Source organism: Procambarus clarkii, chromosome 67 (assembly GCF_040958095.1).
Source record: "Procambarus clarkii isolate CNS0578487 chromosome 67, FALCON_Pclarkii_2.0, whole genome shotgun sequence".
In the NCBI taxonomy this organism is placed as follows: Eukaryota; Metazoa; Arthropoda; class Malacostraca; order Decapoda; family Cambaridae; genus Procambarus; species Procambarus clarkii.
In genome coordinates, this window is record NC_091216.1 from 27,053,113 (window position 1) to 27,071,864 (window position 18,752).

Consider the following 18,752-nt stretch of genomic DNA (forward strand, 5'->3'; position numbering starts at 1 on the left):
TACATATCCTGACTACACGTAAAAACCAAGTTCAGTGTTATGCTGTGATTCCTCTGCCAAGTGCACCAGAGCTAGGAAAAATCTAGACCCATGACAGTGAAGACAAACGGTACTCTGCCAGGTAAGATATAACAGAACACCATCCTGGTAAACAATTTTGAATGAATGAGGTTGTAGCTAAACTCACTCACTCACACACACACACACACACATGACACTGGATCAACACAATGTGAAGTAAACACTAAGCACAAGGCCCTGTAAAAAGCATGAGATTTAAATAATATCCAAACTGAAATTAACTGAAAATTAGGCTTTGCAGAGCTGGCATACCAAATGGGATGGATGCCAGACTTTAAAGTGAGGGATGCAGGTCCTTGCGACCCTGTTGTCCAGAAGGGTGTTATCTATTGCCATCGAATAGGCTGGGGACGCAAGAAATAAGCTACATGTGGTTGCAGGTATATTCATATGGTAGATTGTCTATTATATGATGCAGTGAAATGAAAATTTTGCTAGGTGAAATTAGCCTATAGGGCATAGAAAATGCATCCTAGAGGCATCTCTGGTTGCAATGGATCCCTCACTGCAATGAATTGGGTTTGGTACCATACAATTTGTTAAATCAAGGTTGTACTGCATGTGGTTTTGGAGATAAGCGAGTAAGCACTTACATACAGCCTGCCTCTGATTGGTAGAAATTTGTAAAGAAAAAGCTGAAATAGCAGTGTATGCTCAACATATCATAAGTTAGATATCTACAAAGTATAAAAAAAATAGTATGAATGAGCAGTGATTGAGTGGTTGCTACCAAATGGTAGAACATACCAGGATGTTTATCTTAAATGCTTAAGGTCGTGAGATGATTACCGACCTTTGCAGTGTAGAGACGTTTTTATATGAAAAGTAGATGTAAGTTTCACCACTGAAGAGAACTTTGCTGGGTGACAAGTGCAGCCAAGGGATTTAATTGCAGTTTTGTAGCCAATCTTATGTACTCAAAGTCTCTCCCTTATTCTCTGGTACAGTAATTACTCAACTTCTATTAATACACACCACGTAAATTTTCCCGTGCATTAATTTTAATTTTCAGTTCATTTAGGCATTCGCTTTTACTTTTTAATTTTAGCAAATTACCTTATTTATTTAGAATGCCAGATTCACATCTGATTATCTCGATACCTTTCTTCACTTAATGATGTGCCTCAGTGGCTGATGTACACATCACATTGACACTTTAAGCACCATTTGGTCAGGTCAGGAACTGAATCAGTGACTGGACAACCCCCTTTCATGGTCAGGTCAATCCTAATAAGCTTAACTTTCTTCCTGTCCCCTACAATGGTCAATCACTGATTTCATTGTGCATGGATATAGTATACTGTATAGGATTGCAGGCTTAAAGCAGTAAGTACCTACAGAAGTACAGTATATACATACCAAGAAGATTAGTCTCACATCAGGCTGGCAAAGTGGAAAAACTGGCAGCAAATACAGTACAGACAGAGACGATTGTAAACAAATGCAAACTTCATCAAATCTGATCATATTCTACCACAACAAAAACAGCTGGGCCAACCTTATGCTTTCTTCAAACTGAGGTAACTCTTAGGAAAATATTCAACTTTATATTAAGAGGCAGACCTACCTAGTTTCAATAAAACAAGAAGGCATGTAATTGTTTATTACATTTGTAGGGGGTTAAAAGGATAACAAGAAAAGCCTTAACAATATCGTTCTAACCATTATATACAGTACATACACCAACTGGTTTCATCCCTCCTATGCAGGGCCTCCTCTCTGAAATGAGCAAGACTGATGAGCTGAGTGAAATAACATTTTATAACTAGGGAATAATGAATTGTAATTAGACATTCTATATCTTATTAAAAATAATAAAACACAATTATAAGCAAATAAACAAAGCTTTGGGCTCCAAAGTACTGACTACAATGTGTTTATCTCAATTATGTTGTCTGCTATAATATGTGAATTTTGTTTAAATTAGACAACAGGACAAAATGGTAGATAACAATGCCTCTATCTAGCTCAAAACGTTCTTGCTCAAAAGTTGTCAACTTCATGTTTATCAAGGTGTCCTGAACTGATAAATATTAGTTATAAATTTAATATCATACATGAAATACTTTAATATTTAATATTGCATATACTGTACAGTGGGGCCTCGAATTACGATGCTAATCCGTTCCCAGAGACGGATTGTAAGTCGAAGCAATTTTTCCCATAAGAAATAAAGGGAATTGAATTAATCCGTTCCCTACCCTCCAAAATATTAACATACAAATACATTTTATACTGAATACGATGTTTTTTTCCAACTACAATACAGTACCTAAGTTTATCTTACCTTTATGGAGGGCTCATGATGGCATATGGAAGATGGTGATGAGGGGAGAGGAGGAGAGTTGTTACTGTTTGGAAGGGAAGTCCCCTTCCATTATCACATCAGGCAGTGATGTTTTCTCTGGGGTACTCTCTCCTACATTTTGCCTAAATACCACTAGGACCTGGTTGTGGTTCAGTGCCTGTTTATCTCACTACAAATTTGTCAAGAGACATTTGTTTTTCAAATCGTTTTAACATTTGTCTGTAATGATACAACACAGTGTCATTGAATAGGTTAAGGCAACGGCCTACTGCAGCTTGATTTGGGCGAGTCGTTTCAGCAAAGGTTTGCAATTCTTCCCATGCTGCACACATTTTCTTAATTGTTGAGGAAGAGACATTCTGTACTGGCACATCCTCCCCCTGAAGAAATTTCATCAGCTGCCTCTTCTTGCTGCTCCTTTTGAAGGGCTTGGAGTTCTTCGGTGGTCAGTTCTTCGTTGTGTTCTTCCTCCAACTCCAAACCCAATTGCTGACCCAGAGAAACAATTTTCGCAACAAGAGGCACTTCATATTCAGGCTCAAACCCTTCAAAGTCTCGTTCTGCAACACATTCAGGCCACAGTTTTCTCCAGCCAGAGATCATGGTTCTTACAGTCAGTTTTTGCCAGGCTTTGTCAACAAGTTTTAAAACACTATAAATGTTAAAATGGTTTTTCCAAAACTCTTTGAGGGTGAGGTTTGTGGCATCCGTCACTTCGACATCTCCGGAAAAGTGCCCTTTCATAAAGTTTCTTAAAATTGGCAATGATTTTCTGGTCCATAGGCTGAAATTGAGGAGTGGTGTTGGGAGGAAGGAACTTTATTGTAACAAAACTAAATTCCTCCATCAATGAATCCTCCAAGCCTGGAGGATGGGCAGGAGCATTATCGAGGGCCTTGAGTGGCAAACTGTTCTCTTGCAAATATTTTTTGATAGCAGGGCACACCACCTCATTCACCCACTCCATAAAAAAACTGCCTAGTCACCCATGCCTTAGCATTAGCCTTCCACATCACACACATTTTGTGTTTCTGCACATTATTTTGAGACATTTTGAGACCCCCTTTGGGAGTTCCAACCCACCAGTTGGAACTCCCAAGGGCCAAGATTCAACAAGCATTTACGCAACCACTTACGAGTCTGTACATCTTTTCTCGATTTTTGGCAGCTTCATTTACATACATTAAACAGTTTATGGGCTCCTAAGCACTAGGAGCTTGTTTACAGCAATAACATTTGATTGGGAACTTTCGATACTTGTAAACTGCTTAATATGTAAACAAAGCCACCAAAGATTGAGAAAAGATGTACAGGCTCATACATAGATGCATAAATACTTGTTGAATCCTGGCTCGGTGTCTTATAGTTTCCTATAGTCAGGGACAAATGGCCTGTTAGGCTTATCGAAGTCCCCCTAGTGCCATGTTCTGTTATCGAGTGCCATTTTCAAGTGTACCGTATCAAAAGATGCACAGTACTTTTGTAAAGGTGTAGTTGACAATGGCAGAGAAAAAACTACAGTACCGTAACTGCAAATACAGTAATCAAAAAGCCAAAACATAACCTACATTTATATACTCTATTTCTTCTTCAGTAATTCTCTCTCTACGATATCTTGGTGGCACCTGCCACTCTTCTAGTACAGGTGGAGGTGGTGTAGGTGAAGCAGAAGATCCTGTGATGACGGGGCCTGCAGCAGCTATAGGTTGAGGTGCACCACGAACTGAAAATGTTAATGTTCATAAGCTTTTTGTTTCCATCAAGTGCACTAATTAGTGCTGGAATGAATTACAGACTTTGTATGTGTTCAAGGAAATGTGCTTTACATACAACATTCAGAAGAGGGGAATCATACATACAATACATTCTGTTTTTATCACCCATTTACATACATTAATCCATAGATACATATTTCATGGTACACTGCCTCATATATACTTTACATTCCTTCAATTTTACATCTGATTAACTCAATAATTTACTTATCTTTACTTATCTAAATTTTTGTATTTAACAACAAAAATGCCACTTTAGCATTCTAAACTACATTCACCAATTTGGTTGAAAAGAGCACAGTATAGAAAAACCACCTAGTTGAGAGTTTGAAGATTGGTGTCACCTGAACTACTTTATCAAACATAACCAAGATACATAATCCGCACTTACTAGAGGGTCCTCTACCCTGATCATAGCCAGTTTACGCTCATTAAGGTTTTGAAGGGTGTATAGTAGTGACACCACCTGTTCTATAGCTTTAGTTTTCTGCTTGAAGATAAATTCAGTGTGTGTAATTCCAGACCCATGCTTTAAGATAATTGTTTTTTTGCTGGTGGAACTCCACTGAGTTTGATAACTAAATGATTTACATTTTTTGATAATGTTTAATAATGAGGAAGATCTTAGGTATTATGATTGATATTTTTTTTTCTATGGGGCTACATTCAATATCAATAGCAAGCAAACATTTTGATCTAGACTTTGTTTGACCCTTTGCACTGCACATACCATCGTGTGATGTTCAATCTATGGTGCACATTACATCATATGATGTTTTAGGTACTTGCAATATTTGAAACTCCCACTGGTACAGTGTTCCCAATTGTTATATGAGGCCTCCAGTAAATATCTGCTATCGTGAAAGGTGACAATTTTTGGGACAATGTTCCAATGCTCCGAGCATGATTTTTAACAATACTGTACCTGTATATGAAAACAAAAACCTTGTTTTAAATTTTTTGCTGTGAGCATACAGGTAATAATAATAATTCAATGTGACGGGGGACAGGAAGCCAGAGTGTATTCATACATGTTAGGCTTTTATCGAAGTTCCCCACCCCCAGGTCAAATTACCGACTCCGCCCAGGATGCAACACCACAACAAGCTGACTAACTCCTGAGTACCTACTTACTACTAGGTGAACAGAGGCATTAGGATAATGTAACACTTATGCAATTCAAGGGTTTGATAAGGTACTAAAAATATTAAACAGAAATCTTTAAAAATAAAATACATGACAAAATAAAAACAATATATTAATCAGGTATAATAATACTGCACATACTTCACTGTAATATGGTTATACTATATAATAATAAAACTGCACTTATATGGTTCACTGTCATTAAAACATAGCACTGTAACCCTGGTGACTGACTGACTAATTTCTGCCACACTTACTGAATGCAATAAAATTTATTAATCAATAAATCGATGTAACTCTGCTTACCAAGTTCTGTTAATCCTCCTTTCCGAAACTTGATCAATGGGATGTGAGGCCTCACAGCCTGTGGGTTATAAGTATCAATTAATAGTTAAATACCTAGCACAATTAAAAAAAAATCTTATTTATTACTGTATGCTCATTCATCCACATAAGTTAGGTAACCAAAGAGTTGTTGAAACACAAGGCATGTTTTGTAATAAAATATTTAGTAAAATCTTTCAACAGCACAGTATTAATATTTCATAACTTCTTACATTCAGTATATGTACCACAAAGAAATCACAATGGCACGATATATCCTGTATCAATGAAGATCATTTTAAGACAATGGAGTGACTCTAACTTGTATTCTGGTGAATTCCAGACACCTTCCCTAACCGACTCAGCCACGATGGTACAAAAGACAAACCAACCTGGAACTCTACTGAACTCACTGGGAGGTTCTGGAGGCCCCAAATTGGAACCCAACCAAGATTTTAGTCAACCCAACCACACACTTGCCCACGGTAATGATGTTCACACTCTTACACCACACTCGGATCACAAAGAAATCACAATGGTGTGACATATCAATGAAAATCACTTTGAGGCAATGGAGCGACTTGAAAGTTAGGGCAGGTGTCTGGGATTCAACAGCATGCAGGTTCATGAAACTCCATTACTGCTAGATGAACAGAGGTGAACAGAGGCACCAGGTAAAAGAAAATGAGCCCATCCATTTCTGTCCCATTTGGGATATAAACCTGGGATTTCCAGTTGCGAGTCGAGAACATCCCAATGTCACTCAGTGTCCTTCCAGTCCCTGACTGTTGGAAACCATAGATTTAGGCTTATGTATGTTGCATTTTAGCACTTTGAAATGATGCCAGTTAACATTTTTAATTTATACTACACTATATCAAAACAATGTAGCCTGTAGCCTGGGCCTGTATCTTATATAGTCAGTTCTTCAATTACAGAGTTAAGATTCATTGTTTTGGCAATTCTAGAAATAATCCCAAGATAATGCAGTGTAGCTTTCCAATACAATCCACTCTGTGCCTAACAGGGTGCAGTCAAATCGTGCACTGGCATTTTGACAAAGCTCATTTTCTAGTTGTCTAAACCATATATGTCATTAGGCTAGATTGTTTTTGCTTAGGTTGGGTTACACTGGATTGAGTTGAATTCAGTTCGGTTAGATAGGTCTTATAATCCATTAGTGAACAGTGTATTTTCTGTATGATGTGACTTGTACCTGTGGGGTAGGGTCGTTTCAGACACGAGATGATTCGATGAAGCTCATTTTCTGCTTGTTACAAATGTGTATATAATGTTATGCTAGGCTGTATTATCTTAGCTTAGGATGTAGTGGACTAAGATGAGTTAGGTTAGGGTGGGGTGGTTGGAGCTAGGTTACGTTGGGTTGGGTTGAGCAAGGTTAGGCTGGGTTGGGTTGGGCTATCTTCTTGAGGTTATCTTGAGATTAACCTTGATCTTGAACAAGAAAAAAATAAGTATAATAGATGATTTCGGGTCTTAGTGTCCCCGGTCGGCTCAACCCGGCCCGGTCCTCAACCAGGCCTTTTTGTTACACATCCCTAGGAAGCAGCTCAAAGCAACTGTCTAACTTCCAGGTACCTATTTACTGCTAGGTGAGCAGGGGCACTAGGGTGAAAGGAACTCTTCCCATTTGTCTCTACCTCCACCAGGGATCAAACCCAGACCCTCAGGACTACGAATCCCGAACGCTGTTCAATCAACTGTCAGGCCCTGGGCTGGGTTAGGTTAGGTTGGGTTGGACTGAGCTAGGTTGGGTTGGTTTCAAAATCCATTTGGGAATGGTCTTGTGTGGGATGTGACTTGTATCTGTACCTATGCCCAACAACCTCGTGAGTTGAGAGCACTAAAGAGCTGTAGTTTCAACGGAATATTAATCACCATCAACCAGGTAAATAATCATGGAAAAGCCCCCAAGAATATCACCATTTTAGCAAACATTTCAATAACCTGCTATCAAGCTTGAGTCTAATAGTGAGGCGACGAAGTGAAACCCAATCCGCAGAGGACCTCAGAGTAGCCAGAGCTTTCATCAGTTGTGTATATATATCAAAGCAATACACGTAGCACTAAGCAATGTGTCATGCAGGACTCTAACCATTACCTTGTGGATAGTCCCAGCGAGGGCAGTCATGAACACAGTGACCTGCATCTTGGAAGCTGCTGCTCCTCGGGTCCACACTACAGCGTTACCAGGTCCAAATTGCTGAGAGTAGCGGGCTGACGGTCTGAAAGTAGCGAATTTATAATAAGACACACCCAATTGTCTGTTTACTGATACGGTATTGAATTTTGTAACTAGCTCATCAAGATTGTAACTTGTTTAGCTGAATGAATTGTGGGGTTCAGTCCCTGAGCCCATTATGTGCCTCTGTAACCCTTTCCACTACCGCCCACAAGTTGGGTATGGGGTGCATAATAAATTAACTAAACTAACTAATTGATACGGGTTTCAAAGTAATATATTTTGATATATAGAGTACACTACACGATGTTAATTGTTTTATTAATATTATTTCTGCACATACACAATATATATTTATATTTATATATATTTATATTTATATTTTACAAATAGGATAAGTTACCAATATTTACTGTACGAAGCATGTGGAGGGTGTATTGAAATTGAAATTGAAATTGAAATTGAAATAAGTTTATTGAGGTAAAATACACACAAAGGGATGAGGTAGCTCAAGCTATTCTCACCCCATTCAGTACAACGTGTTAATACATACATAGACACACATCACAAATAAACATATTACCAAACATCCTGAGAGATAAACATATACATTTCCTCCTTCATAAGTAGTATGTTATCAGACGTACACACAAATACTTTTATGACCTAGGTATACTGTATAGACAATATGCAAGACACCTGCAGATAATTCAACAAAATATTACAATCTTGGTGCAAAATTCTTATATCTCTCAAGAATATCATCAACCTTTCCGTTGTGACACATCCAGGCTATTTGTTCAGGAACAGTCCTTATCTCATGGAGGGTGTAGGGTCCTTCCACGTCTTCACAGTTGTAGATTATCAAGAAGATCTTCGATCAAAACTGCAAATATAAAACACATATATTAGTTTAAGATGACAACTAAGTACTACCTAATTAACTCCATGTAACCTACCTTACCCTTAAATAATTACCCCTTACCGCATGTTATTTATTTATTTATATATATATATATACAAGAAGGTACATTGGGATTGTGAGGATACGTACATAGCATAGTAATTACATTCTTGTAAAACCACTAGTACGCACAACGTTTCGGGCAGGACCTTAATCTAAGAAAATTATAAGTAGGTAAATACTTGCAAAATTGATAAAAATGCCCGAAACGCTTTGCGTAATAGTGGCTTTAGGCATTGTATGTACTAGCTATACCTATAAGTTAAACAATCCTTGTAAATATTTATTGTATGTATGTACCTTACCTAAATAAAATTGTATTGTATTGTATTGTATTGATAACAGTTACATAGCATGAAAAAAAATAAAAGGAGAGAAAAATTGTAGGTATATTAAAGCCCATAGGTAGCTCAGAATGATTGCAATGACAGCTTGAATGGTAGTTTAACAAAACTTAGCAGGCACAATACAGCATATGGCTAGCACTATTACTATTAGCACTACTACATGTCTACTATTAACAAATGGTCTTAGTATTTGTCTATTAGTGTTATTAGTCTATTAATTAGTATTTGTCTATTAGTATTATTAGTCTATTAATTAGTATTTGTCTATTAGTATTAGTTTGTAGTATTTGTCTATACAAATGCTGTTTGTTGACCAAATTTTATTTTTGCTGTTTTTTTGCCATGTTCCTCCCTTTTTCTCCTTTTATTTTTTTTCTTTCAATGCAATTTATACTCTAAGCTCAATTAATTAAGTTCTAGTCTAAGTGGTTTTTTCCCACCTCACCATGCCCGAAACGCTATGCATACTAGTGGCTTTAAGTATTGTATGTACTATCTCTATCTAGAAGTCCAACATTCTGCTTGTAACTTTTTGAATGTATTTACTTTTACCTGAATAAACATTATTATTATTATTACTGTATATAGATATTACATGTGGGTTGGGGTGGGGTGTATATAGATATTACATGTGCTTAGCGCACTGCTTATATTGTTGTACTTATTATTATTATCTATCAACGAGGGCTTTGTCTTATTACAGAACGAATAGACTCAAGATGGTGCAAACAATACAACGGTCTAGTAGCATGTTTGCAACTAGACCGTAGTTGCACACTTTACAGATTTTTTGCCGCCAGAGGTGGATAGTTCATTAAGCATCCCTTATTCAACCAGCGAGTGGAAGTTTATTGTCCACCCAGAAGCCCGACCAGTTGTGTAACCGCAAGCCTAGAATGATCGAACCGAACAAACACCATCCAGAGCACAAACATACACGAACCGAAGCCCGACTATGCACAACCCGAACCCCAAGTGACACCCACGGAGCCTGCCTGACCAGTTGTGTAACCAGAGCCCGATCAGTTATGCAATCGAAACCCCACCAGTTGTGTAACCGAACTCCAACCAGTTGTGTAACAGCAAGCCTAGCAAGCAATCATCTCATCCAATCCACACCAAGCCAAATAACCAGCCCCAGAGCCCAACCAAACTCCCTTCCTAGCTCTACCAAACAAATCCTTCCTTAGCCCTACCTAACAACCCCCCCCCTGTCTTGCCTTAACAATTAACTTTGGAGCCAACGTAAACAAACAATTGAGCCCTATACAAAAAAAGAAACCTGGAACTCTTGCAAAAATACAACAATGAAGCCCTAGGAAATAAACATGGGCTTAGTCATAGTAAAGAAACAACCATGATTATCTAGCAAAGACACATGAGGCACTAGCACACAACCCCTGGAGCACAACTATGCATGAACCGAAGCCTGATCATGCACAACCCGAGGCCCAAGTGACACCCCCGGAGCCCGACCAGTTAAGTAACCGGAGCCCGCCAGTTAATTAAGTAACCGGAGCCCGACCAGTTATTAACCGGAGCCCGACCAGTTGTGTAACAAGAGCCCGACCAGTTGTGTAACCGGACCTCGACCAGTTGTGTAACCGCAAGCCTATCATGAACTGACCAAACAAACAACCTCTGGATCACAACCAAGTACGAACCGAAGCCCGACCATGCACAACCCGAAGCCCAAGTGATGACACCCCCAGAGCCCGACCAGTTGTGTAACCGGACCCCAACTAGTTGTGTTACTGCAAGCCTAGCAAGCAAACATCTCATCCAACACACACAAAGCCAAACAAACAGCCCCAAAGCCCAACCAAACTCACTCCCTAGCTCTACCAAACAAACACTTCCTTAGCCCTACCTAACAACCCCCTCCCCCCCTGTCTTGCCTTAACAACTAACTTTGGAGCCAAAGTAAACATTTGAGCCCTATACAAAAAAAAGAGACCTGGAACTCCTGCAAAAAATGCAACAATGAAGCCTTAGGAAATAAACATGCACTTAATCATAGTAAAGAAACAACCATGATTATCTAGCAAAGACACATGAGGCACTAGCACACAACCCCTGGAGCACAACTATGCACAAACCGAAGCCTGATCATGCACAACCCGAGGCCCAAGTGACACCCCCGGAGCCCGACCAGTTAAGTAACCGGAGCCCGCCAGTTAATTAAGTAACCGGAGCCCGACCAGTTATTAACCGGAGCCCGACCAGTTGTGTTACCAGAACCCGACCAGTTGTGTAACCGGACCTCGACCAGTTGTGTAACCGCAAGCCTAGCATGAACCAAACAAACATTAAACAAACAACATCTGAAGCACAACTATGCACGAACCGAAGCCCAACCATGCACAACCTGAAGCCAGAGTGACACCCCCGGAACCCGACCAGTTATGTAACCGGAGCCCGACTAGTTGTGTAACCAGAACCCGACCAGTGTGTAACCGAAACCCCACCAGTTGTGAAACCGGAACCCGACCAGTTGTGAAACCACAAGCCTAGCATGAATGAACCAAAGAAACAATTCAAAACAAACATTAAAGAAACAACATCTGAAGCACAACTATGCACGAACCGAAGCACAACCTGAAGCCAGAGTGACACCCCCGGAACCCGACCAGTTATGTAACCGGACCCCAACCAGTTGGGTTACTGCAAGCCTAGCAAGCAAACATCTCATCCAACCCACACAAAGCCAAACAAACAGCCTCAAAGCCCAACCAAACTCACTCCCTAGCTCTACCAAACAAACGCTTCCTTAGCCCTACCTAACCCGACCCCCCTGTCTTGCCTTAACAATTAACTTTGGAGCCAAAGTAAACAATTGAGCCCTGTACAGAAAAAGAAAAATGGAACTCCTGCAAAAATACAACAATGAAGCCCTAGGAAATAAACATGCACTTAGTCATAGTAAAGAAACAACCATGATTATCTAGCAAAGACACATGAGGCACTAGCACACAACCCCTGGAGCACAACTATGCACAAACCGAAGCCTGATCATGCACAACCCGAGGCCCAAGTGACACCCCCGGAGCCCGACCAGTTAAGTAACCGGAGCCCGCCAGTTAATTAAGTAACCGGAGCCCGACCAGTTATTAACCGGAGCCCGACCAGTTGTGTAACAAGAGCCCGACCAGTTGTGTAACAAGAGCCCGACCAGTTGTGTAACCGGACCTCGACCAGTTGTGTAACCGCAAGCCTATCATGAACGGACCAAACAAACAACCTCTGGATCACAACCAAGTACGAACCGAAGCCCGACCATGCACAACCCGAAGCCCAAGTGATGACACCCCCAGAGCCCGACCAGTTGTGTAACCGGACCCCAACTAGTTGTGTTACTGCAAGCCTAGCAAGCAAACATCTCATCCAACACACACAAAGCCAAACAAACAGCCCCAAAGCCCAACCAAACTCACTCCCTAGCTCTACCAAACAAACACTTCCTTAGCCCTACCTAACAACCCCCTCCCCCCCTGTCTTGCCTTAACAACTAACTTTGGAGCCAAAGTAAACATTTGAGCCCTATACAAAAAAAAGAGACCTGGAACTCCTGCAAAAAATGCAACAATGAAGCCTTAGGAAATAAACATGCACTTAATCATAGTAAAGAAACAACCATGATTATCTAGCAAAGACACATGAGGCACTAGCACACAACCCCTGGAGCACAACTATGCATGAACCGAAGCCTGATCATGCACAACCCGAGGCCCAAGTGACACCCCCGGAGCCCGACCAGTTAAGTAACCGGAGCCCGCCAGTTAATTAAGTAACCGGAGCCCGACCAGTTATTAACCGGAGCCCGACCAGTTGTGTTACCAGAACCCGACCAGTTGTGTAACCGGACCTCGACCAGTTGTGTAACCGCAAGCCTATCATGAACGGACCAAACAAACAACCTCTGGATCACAACCAAGCACGAACCGAAGCCCGACCATGCACAACCCGAAGCCAAATTGATGACACCCCCAGAGTCCGACCAGCTGTGTAACCGAAGCCCGACCAGTTGTGTAACCGGACCCCAACTAGTTGTGTTACTGCAAGCCTAGCAAGCAAACATCTCATCCAACCCACACAAAGCCAAACAAACAGCCCCAAAGCCCAACCAAACTCCCTCCCTAGCTCTACCAAACAAACCCTTCCTTAGCCCTACCTAACCCCCCCCCCCCCCCTGTCTTGCCTTAACAATTAACTTTGGAGCCAAAGTAAACAAACAATTGAGCCCTATACAAATAAAGAAACCTGGAACTTCTGTAAAAATACAACAATGAAGCCCTAGGAAATAAACATGGACTTAGTCATAGTAAAGAAACAACCATGATTATCTAGCAAAGACACATGAGGCACTAGCACACAACCCCTGGAGCACAACTATGCACAAACCGAAGCCTGATCATGCACAACCCGAGGCCCAAGTGACACCCCCGGAGCCCGACCAGTTAAGTAACCGGAGCCCGCCAGTTAATTAAGTAACCGGAGCCCGACCAGTTATTAACCGGAGCCCGACCAGTTGTGTTACCAGAACCCGACCAGTTGTGTAAACGGACCCCGACCAGTTGTGTAACCGCAAGCCTAGCAATTATACATCTCATCCCACCCCCACCAAGCTAAACAAACAGCCCCGGAGCCCAACCAACCAAACTCCATTCCTAGCTCTACCAAACAAACACTTCCTTAGCCCTACCTAAAACCCTCCACTTGCCCTAGAAACTAACTATGGAGCCATAGCAAACAAAAATTGAGCTCTGTACGAAAAAATAAACCCAGATTTCTAGCAAACATACAACCATGGAGGCCTAGCAAACAAACCTGGAGCACGAGTACACAATCAACCATTGGTGTAAAACCATGCACGAACCGGAGCCCGACCAAGAACAACTAGAAGTCCAACCAGCTGTGTAATCGCAAGCCTACCGAGCAAATATCTCATCCAATCCCCTACTAATATGCTAAGTTGGGCGCCAACGGGTCCAATTTAATGCCAACCCTTTTTGTCATATACATCAACGACATCGATGAGAATATTACAAATCACATAAAATTTGCAGATGACACTACAATCTATAGTAAAGTGGGAAGTGAAAGCTATATTGAAACCTTACAAAGAAATCTACATGAACTCCACAAATGGTCAGATGACTTTTTAATGTCGATAAATGGAAGCCCTTGCAAGTGGGGCATAACAATCCACGTCACAATTACTAAATTGACAGCACTACCTTTCAACAGATAGATGAAGACAAGGACCTTGGAGTTAGAATCCATCACGTGAGGCATAACAATACACAACACCTACCAAATCATCAACATTATCTTGGAGTCAGAGTCCACCAGTCACTGTCAGTTTTTTTTTTTTTTTTTTTTTTTTTTTTTTTTTTTTTTTTTTTTTTTTTTTTTTTTTTTTTTTTCTTTTTACTTAAAATTACCATTAAGTTTATTTTACTTTAGAATTTTTAATCTGCTTTTTTCTTTGTTTTCTATTTTGTAATTTGCCATTCTTACCTTGTTTTCCTGCAATCAGCCTTTTTATGCAGACAAGTATAGACCCAGAACTAAACCTCTTATCCACTATCTATGACAATCATCACTTCAATGATCAAAATTGCAGATATTTTACAGCAAATGATGTAAACAATGTATTATCAGATAATCTCAATATCTCTGTAATCAACTTGAACGTTAGATCCCTAGGTAAACACTTCGATGATGTTAGTGCCTTGATTGAAACTATTGACAACAAATTCTCTTTTATTATACTTACTGAAACGTGGTTGAAAGAGGATAATACTCAACTCTTTAACATGCCTAACTACTCGGCAATTCACAACTGTCGTCAAATGCAGAGAGGTGGTGGTACTGCTCTTTACTACCACCAAGAACTAACATGCTTAAAAATAATTAGAACTAGAGACTGCTGTGGGGAGTATATTTTTGCCAGTTTCAGAGTCAAGGGTGCCGAGTCTGTCCTGTCTGTGGGTGCAGTCTATAGAATTCCTAACACTGATGTGTCTGAATTCAACTCAAACCTTAGAAATCTAATACTAGATAACAGATTGAACAAAAACCATCTAATTATCGCAGGGGACTTTAATATTGACCTCTGCGAGCCTGAACACCCTACTGCTGTTAGCTTCCTCAACTGTATGAATTCCTGCTTCCTCATACCCTTAATCACTAGACCAACTAGAATCACTGATAGTACTGCTACGACTCTAGATCACATCTGGACCAACATAACCTCTCCGCTTACTTCAGGTATAATCACCGATAGCACTACAGACCATTACCCCACATTTCTCTTAACTAACATTAGCAAACCACCTCTAGAGACAAGGGAGTTAAGCTTTAGGCTGCACAATGAAACTGCTATAAACAATTTTATAACTGCTGCTGATAATGTCAACTGGGAGTCCGAGTTAGGTAACATAGGGGACATCAACCTAGCAGTGAAATCTTTTCTACAAACAACTCTTAGTCTTTATAACACCCACTGTCCTATGCTTACAAAACAAGTCACAAGCAAAAGACTTAACAATCCTTGGCTTACAAAGGGAATACTTAAATCCATTAACAAAAAACACGACCTTGAGAAGAAGTATAGGCTAGGAACAGTCTCCAAAGATTTCTCAAAGAATTACTCGTTATTGCTATCTAAAATAATTAGACGAGCCAAAACTAAATACTATGAAGATAAATTTACCCAAATAAAGAGCAACATTAAAAAAACTTGGAGCACAATTTCACAAATATTGGGATCAAAGAAGATTTTAAATAACAAACCAACACTCCTTTCCAATAACGTTGGTCAGCTTTCAGCCTCTGATTCTGCTATTGAGTTCAATAGGTTCTTCTCTTCCATTGGGTCATCCCTTGCAAATGATATTCCATCTTCCTGTACTGATGTTAAGGACTATCTTACAGGTAACTATCCACAGTCTCTGTACCTAAAGCCTACTAGTTCCACTGATGTCAATGAAATAATCCTTTCCCTTAAAACCAAGTCTAGTGCCCTCGAGGAGATACCAACTTTAATTTACAAAAAAGCCTCCAGATCTCTAGCCCCTGCTATTGCATTGCTCTTCAACAAGTCACTTGAACTCCAAACCTTTCCTGACATTCTAAAAAAAGCAAGAGTAACCCCTGTCTACAAATGTGGTGATCTCACTGATGTTAACAACTATAGACCTATATCAATCCTGCCTAACTTGTCAAAAATATTCGAAAAGCTAATCTACAAGCAGCTTTACTCTTTTCTAGCCAAACACAATATACTTAGCTCTTGTCAATATGGCTTCAGACCCAAAAAAAGCACTAACGATGCACTTATTAGTATGATTAACGTAATTCACGCAGCTCTTGATAAAAAGGAGTTTCCTGTTGGGTTATTTGTGGACCTGCGTAAGGCTTTTGACACTGTCAACCATCAAAACCTTCTTCTTAAATTACATCATTATGGAGTCAGAGGACACTCCCTGCAATACCTCAAATCTTATCTTACTGACAGGCTCCAGTATGTTTCTGTGAATAATACAATTTCTCCCACCCTACCCATCAACATTGGTGTTCCTCAGGGCAGCATACTTGGCCCTCTCCTCTTTCTCATCTACATTAATGACCTTCCAAATGCCTCCCAACACCTCAAACCAATTCTATTTGCTGACGACACAACCTTCATTTACTCCAGTCCTGACCCCCTTGCTCTAAATGCCACAGTAAATACTGAGCTAGAGAAAGTCCATCTTTGGCTAACTGCCAACAAACTCACCCTTAACATTGACAAAACGTTTTATATTCTGTTTGGCAATAAATCCTCTAATCAGATAAATCTCAAAATAAACAATACCCAAATTTGTAACAAATTAGATGGCAAATTCCTTGGCGTTCTCATCGACCACAAGCTGAATTTCCAGGGTCACATTCTAAATATATCAAAAAAAGTTTCAAAAACTGTTGGCATTCTTTCTAAGATCAGATATTATGTACCCCGCCCTGCTCTGGTTACTCTCTATTACTCCCTCATCTATCCATACCTCAACTATGGTATTTGTGCTTGGGGTTCTACTACCCAAAATCATTTACGTCCTCTCATTACCCAACACAAAGCTGCTATTAGGACAATAACCAACTCTGGCCCCAGACATCACTCGGTACCCTTACTCAAATCTCTGAATATGTTAGATATTAAGTCACTGCACATTCTCTCTTGTGTATTATACATATATAAAACGCTGAACTGTAATGCCAATCCTGACCTCAAAAGCTTCATTGAAGGTTGTAACAGAACCCATGAGCACCACACCAGGAATAAATACAGTTTTGATATTCCTAGAGTACGACTTAATCAAACTAGAAATGCTCTACAAATCAAGGGACCCAGAATGTGGAATGACCTTCCCAACCATGTTAAAGACTGTACCTCTCTCAACCAGTTTAAGATAAAAACTAAACAATACCTAATAAATTCCCTGTAACCCACCTCACTCCTTTATTGTCAACCCATGTCTGTTATTTTATTTTATTATTATTATATTTTTTTTTAATCAACACTGTTTGTCAACCTATTGTATTTGTGCTGCTTTTTCAGTCATGTTCCCCCTTTTTTTATCTTTATTTGTATTTGTTTTCAACACTTTTTATTCTTTATGCTCAATTAGTATTAAGTTCTAGATATTAATGTTTTTCTTGCCCGAAACGCATTGCGTAATAGTGGCTTTAGGCATTGTATGTACTAGCTCTATCTATATATCAATCCATTAATGTAACATCACTTGTATGTATGTACCTTACCTGAATAAACATATTTATTTTATTTATTTTATTAGTTGTACAATAAGTGGGAGCGGCAGTAAAAAAGCTAACCATAGGCAAGCCTGGCCTGAGGACAGGCAACTGTAAATGCTTCACCCTCCACATACTTCAAGTGAAAATAATTGCCAACAGAACCTAAATACCGAACCTACTATACGCCTAATTAAACAAAATATAAAATTAATTTATACAAGATAAAAACTTTTTATCACACATTTACTTTACTTAACACAGTACATGAAAGTCATGTACTTTCATGATGATAATAAATGCATGTAATAAATGCATCTTGGGAGGTGGCGAGGGGTGGGGGGGTGTCGACCGCCGCGTTAACGAGCCTAGCCTAACGACGGGGTGGTTTAACACTATAGGGAAGTGTATTCTACATAATATCCTACCCATATAATGTTGGCAAATCATAATCCTCAAAAATCTTCCACAATACCTGAGAGAGGATAGACTATTTAGCATTAGTGGAATACAAACATTTGAATATTGCAGAACCCAGATGAAAAAAAAAACACGGAAACATTACAAAAACTCAATATTATAATAACGAACAAATGTATAATGCATTAAGCATTTGTTGGTGGAGGTATACTATATATATTCATGCGTACCTCCCAACTGTTCACATATATTAACCAAAAAAAATAAAATTATCAGCCTTACCTAGAGGGGGAACGACGATGCTGACGCCGCCGCTGCTTCCTGACGACTGACGGGGGTCGCAGTCAATGAACCGTTAGCCTCCCACCGACCCAGAGACCCTCTGCCT

At 39.8% G+C, this 18,752-nt stretch overlaps 1 protein-coding gene across 1 annotated transcript; it reads right to left on the reverse strand.

Annotated features, from left to right (window-relative positions):
* Positions 1-1,670: 1,670 nt before the first annotated feature.
* LOC138355466 (alpha-ketoglutarate dehydrogenase component 4-like) lies at positions 1,671-18,752 on the reverse strand. Its single transcript, XM_069310564.1, has 6 exons — positions 18,647-18,752; positions 8,607-8,723; positions 7,757-7,880; positions 5,617-5,674; positions 3,958-4,112; positions 1,671-1,800 (listed from the first exon to the last, which is right to left on the reverse strand). The coding sequence occupies exons 3-6, from the start codon at positions 7,802-7,804 to the stop codon at positions 1,783-1,785; spliced, it is 279 nt and encodes a 92-aa protein (XP_069166665.1). The 5' UTR covers positions 7,805-7,880; positions 8,607-8,723; positions 18,647-18,752; the 3' UTR covers positions 1,671-1,782.

Bases quoted from the DNA above. Each gene is read 5' to 3' on its own strand.
- LOC138355466 (XM_069310564.1), bottom strand. From the start codon at position 7,804: ATGCAGGTCACTGTGTTCATGACTGCCCTCGCTGGGACTATCCACAAG. The intron at 5,675-7,756 runs GTAATGGTTAGA...TATAACCCACAG, and splicing joins TCGCTGGGACTATCCACAAG to GCTGTGAGGCCTCACATCCC. The intron at 4,113-5,616 runs GTAAGCAGAGTT...TAACATTTTCAG, and splicing joins AGGAGGATTAACAGAACTTG to TTCGTGGTGCACCTCAACCT.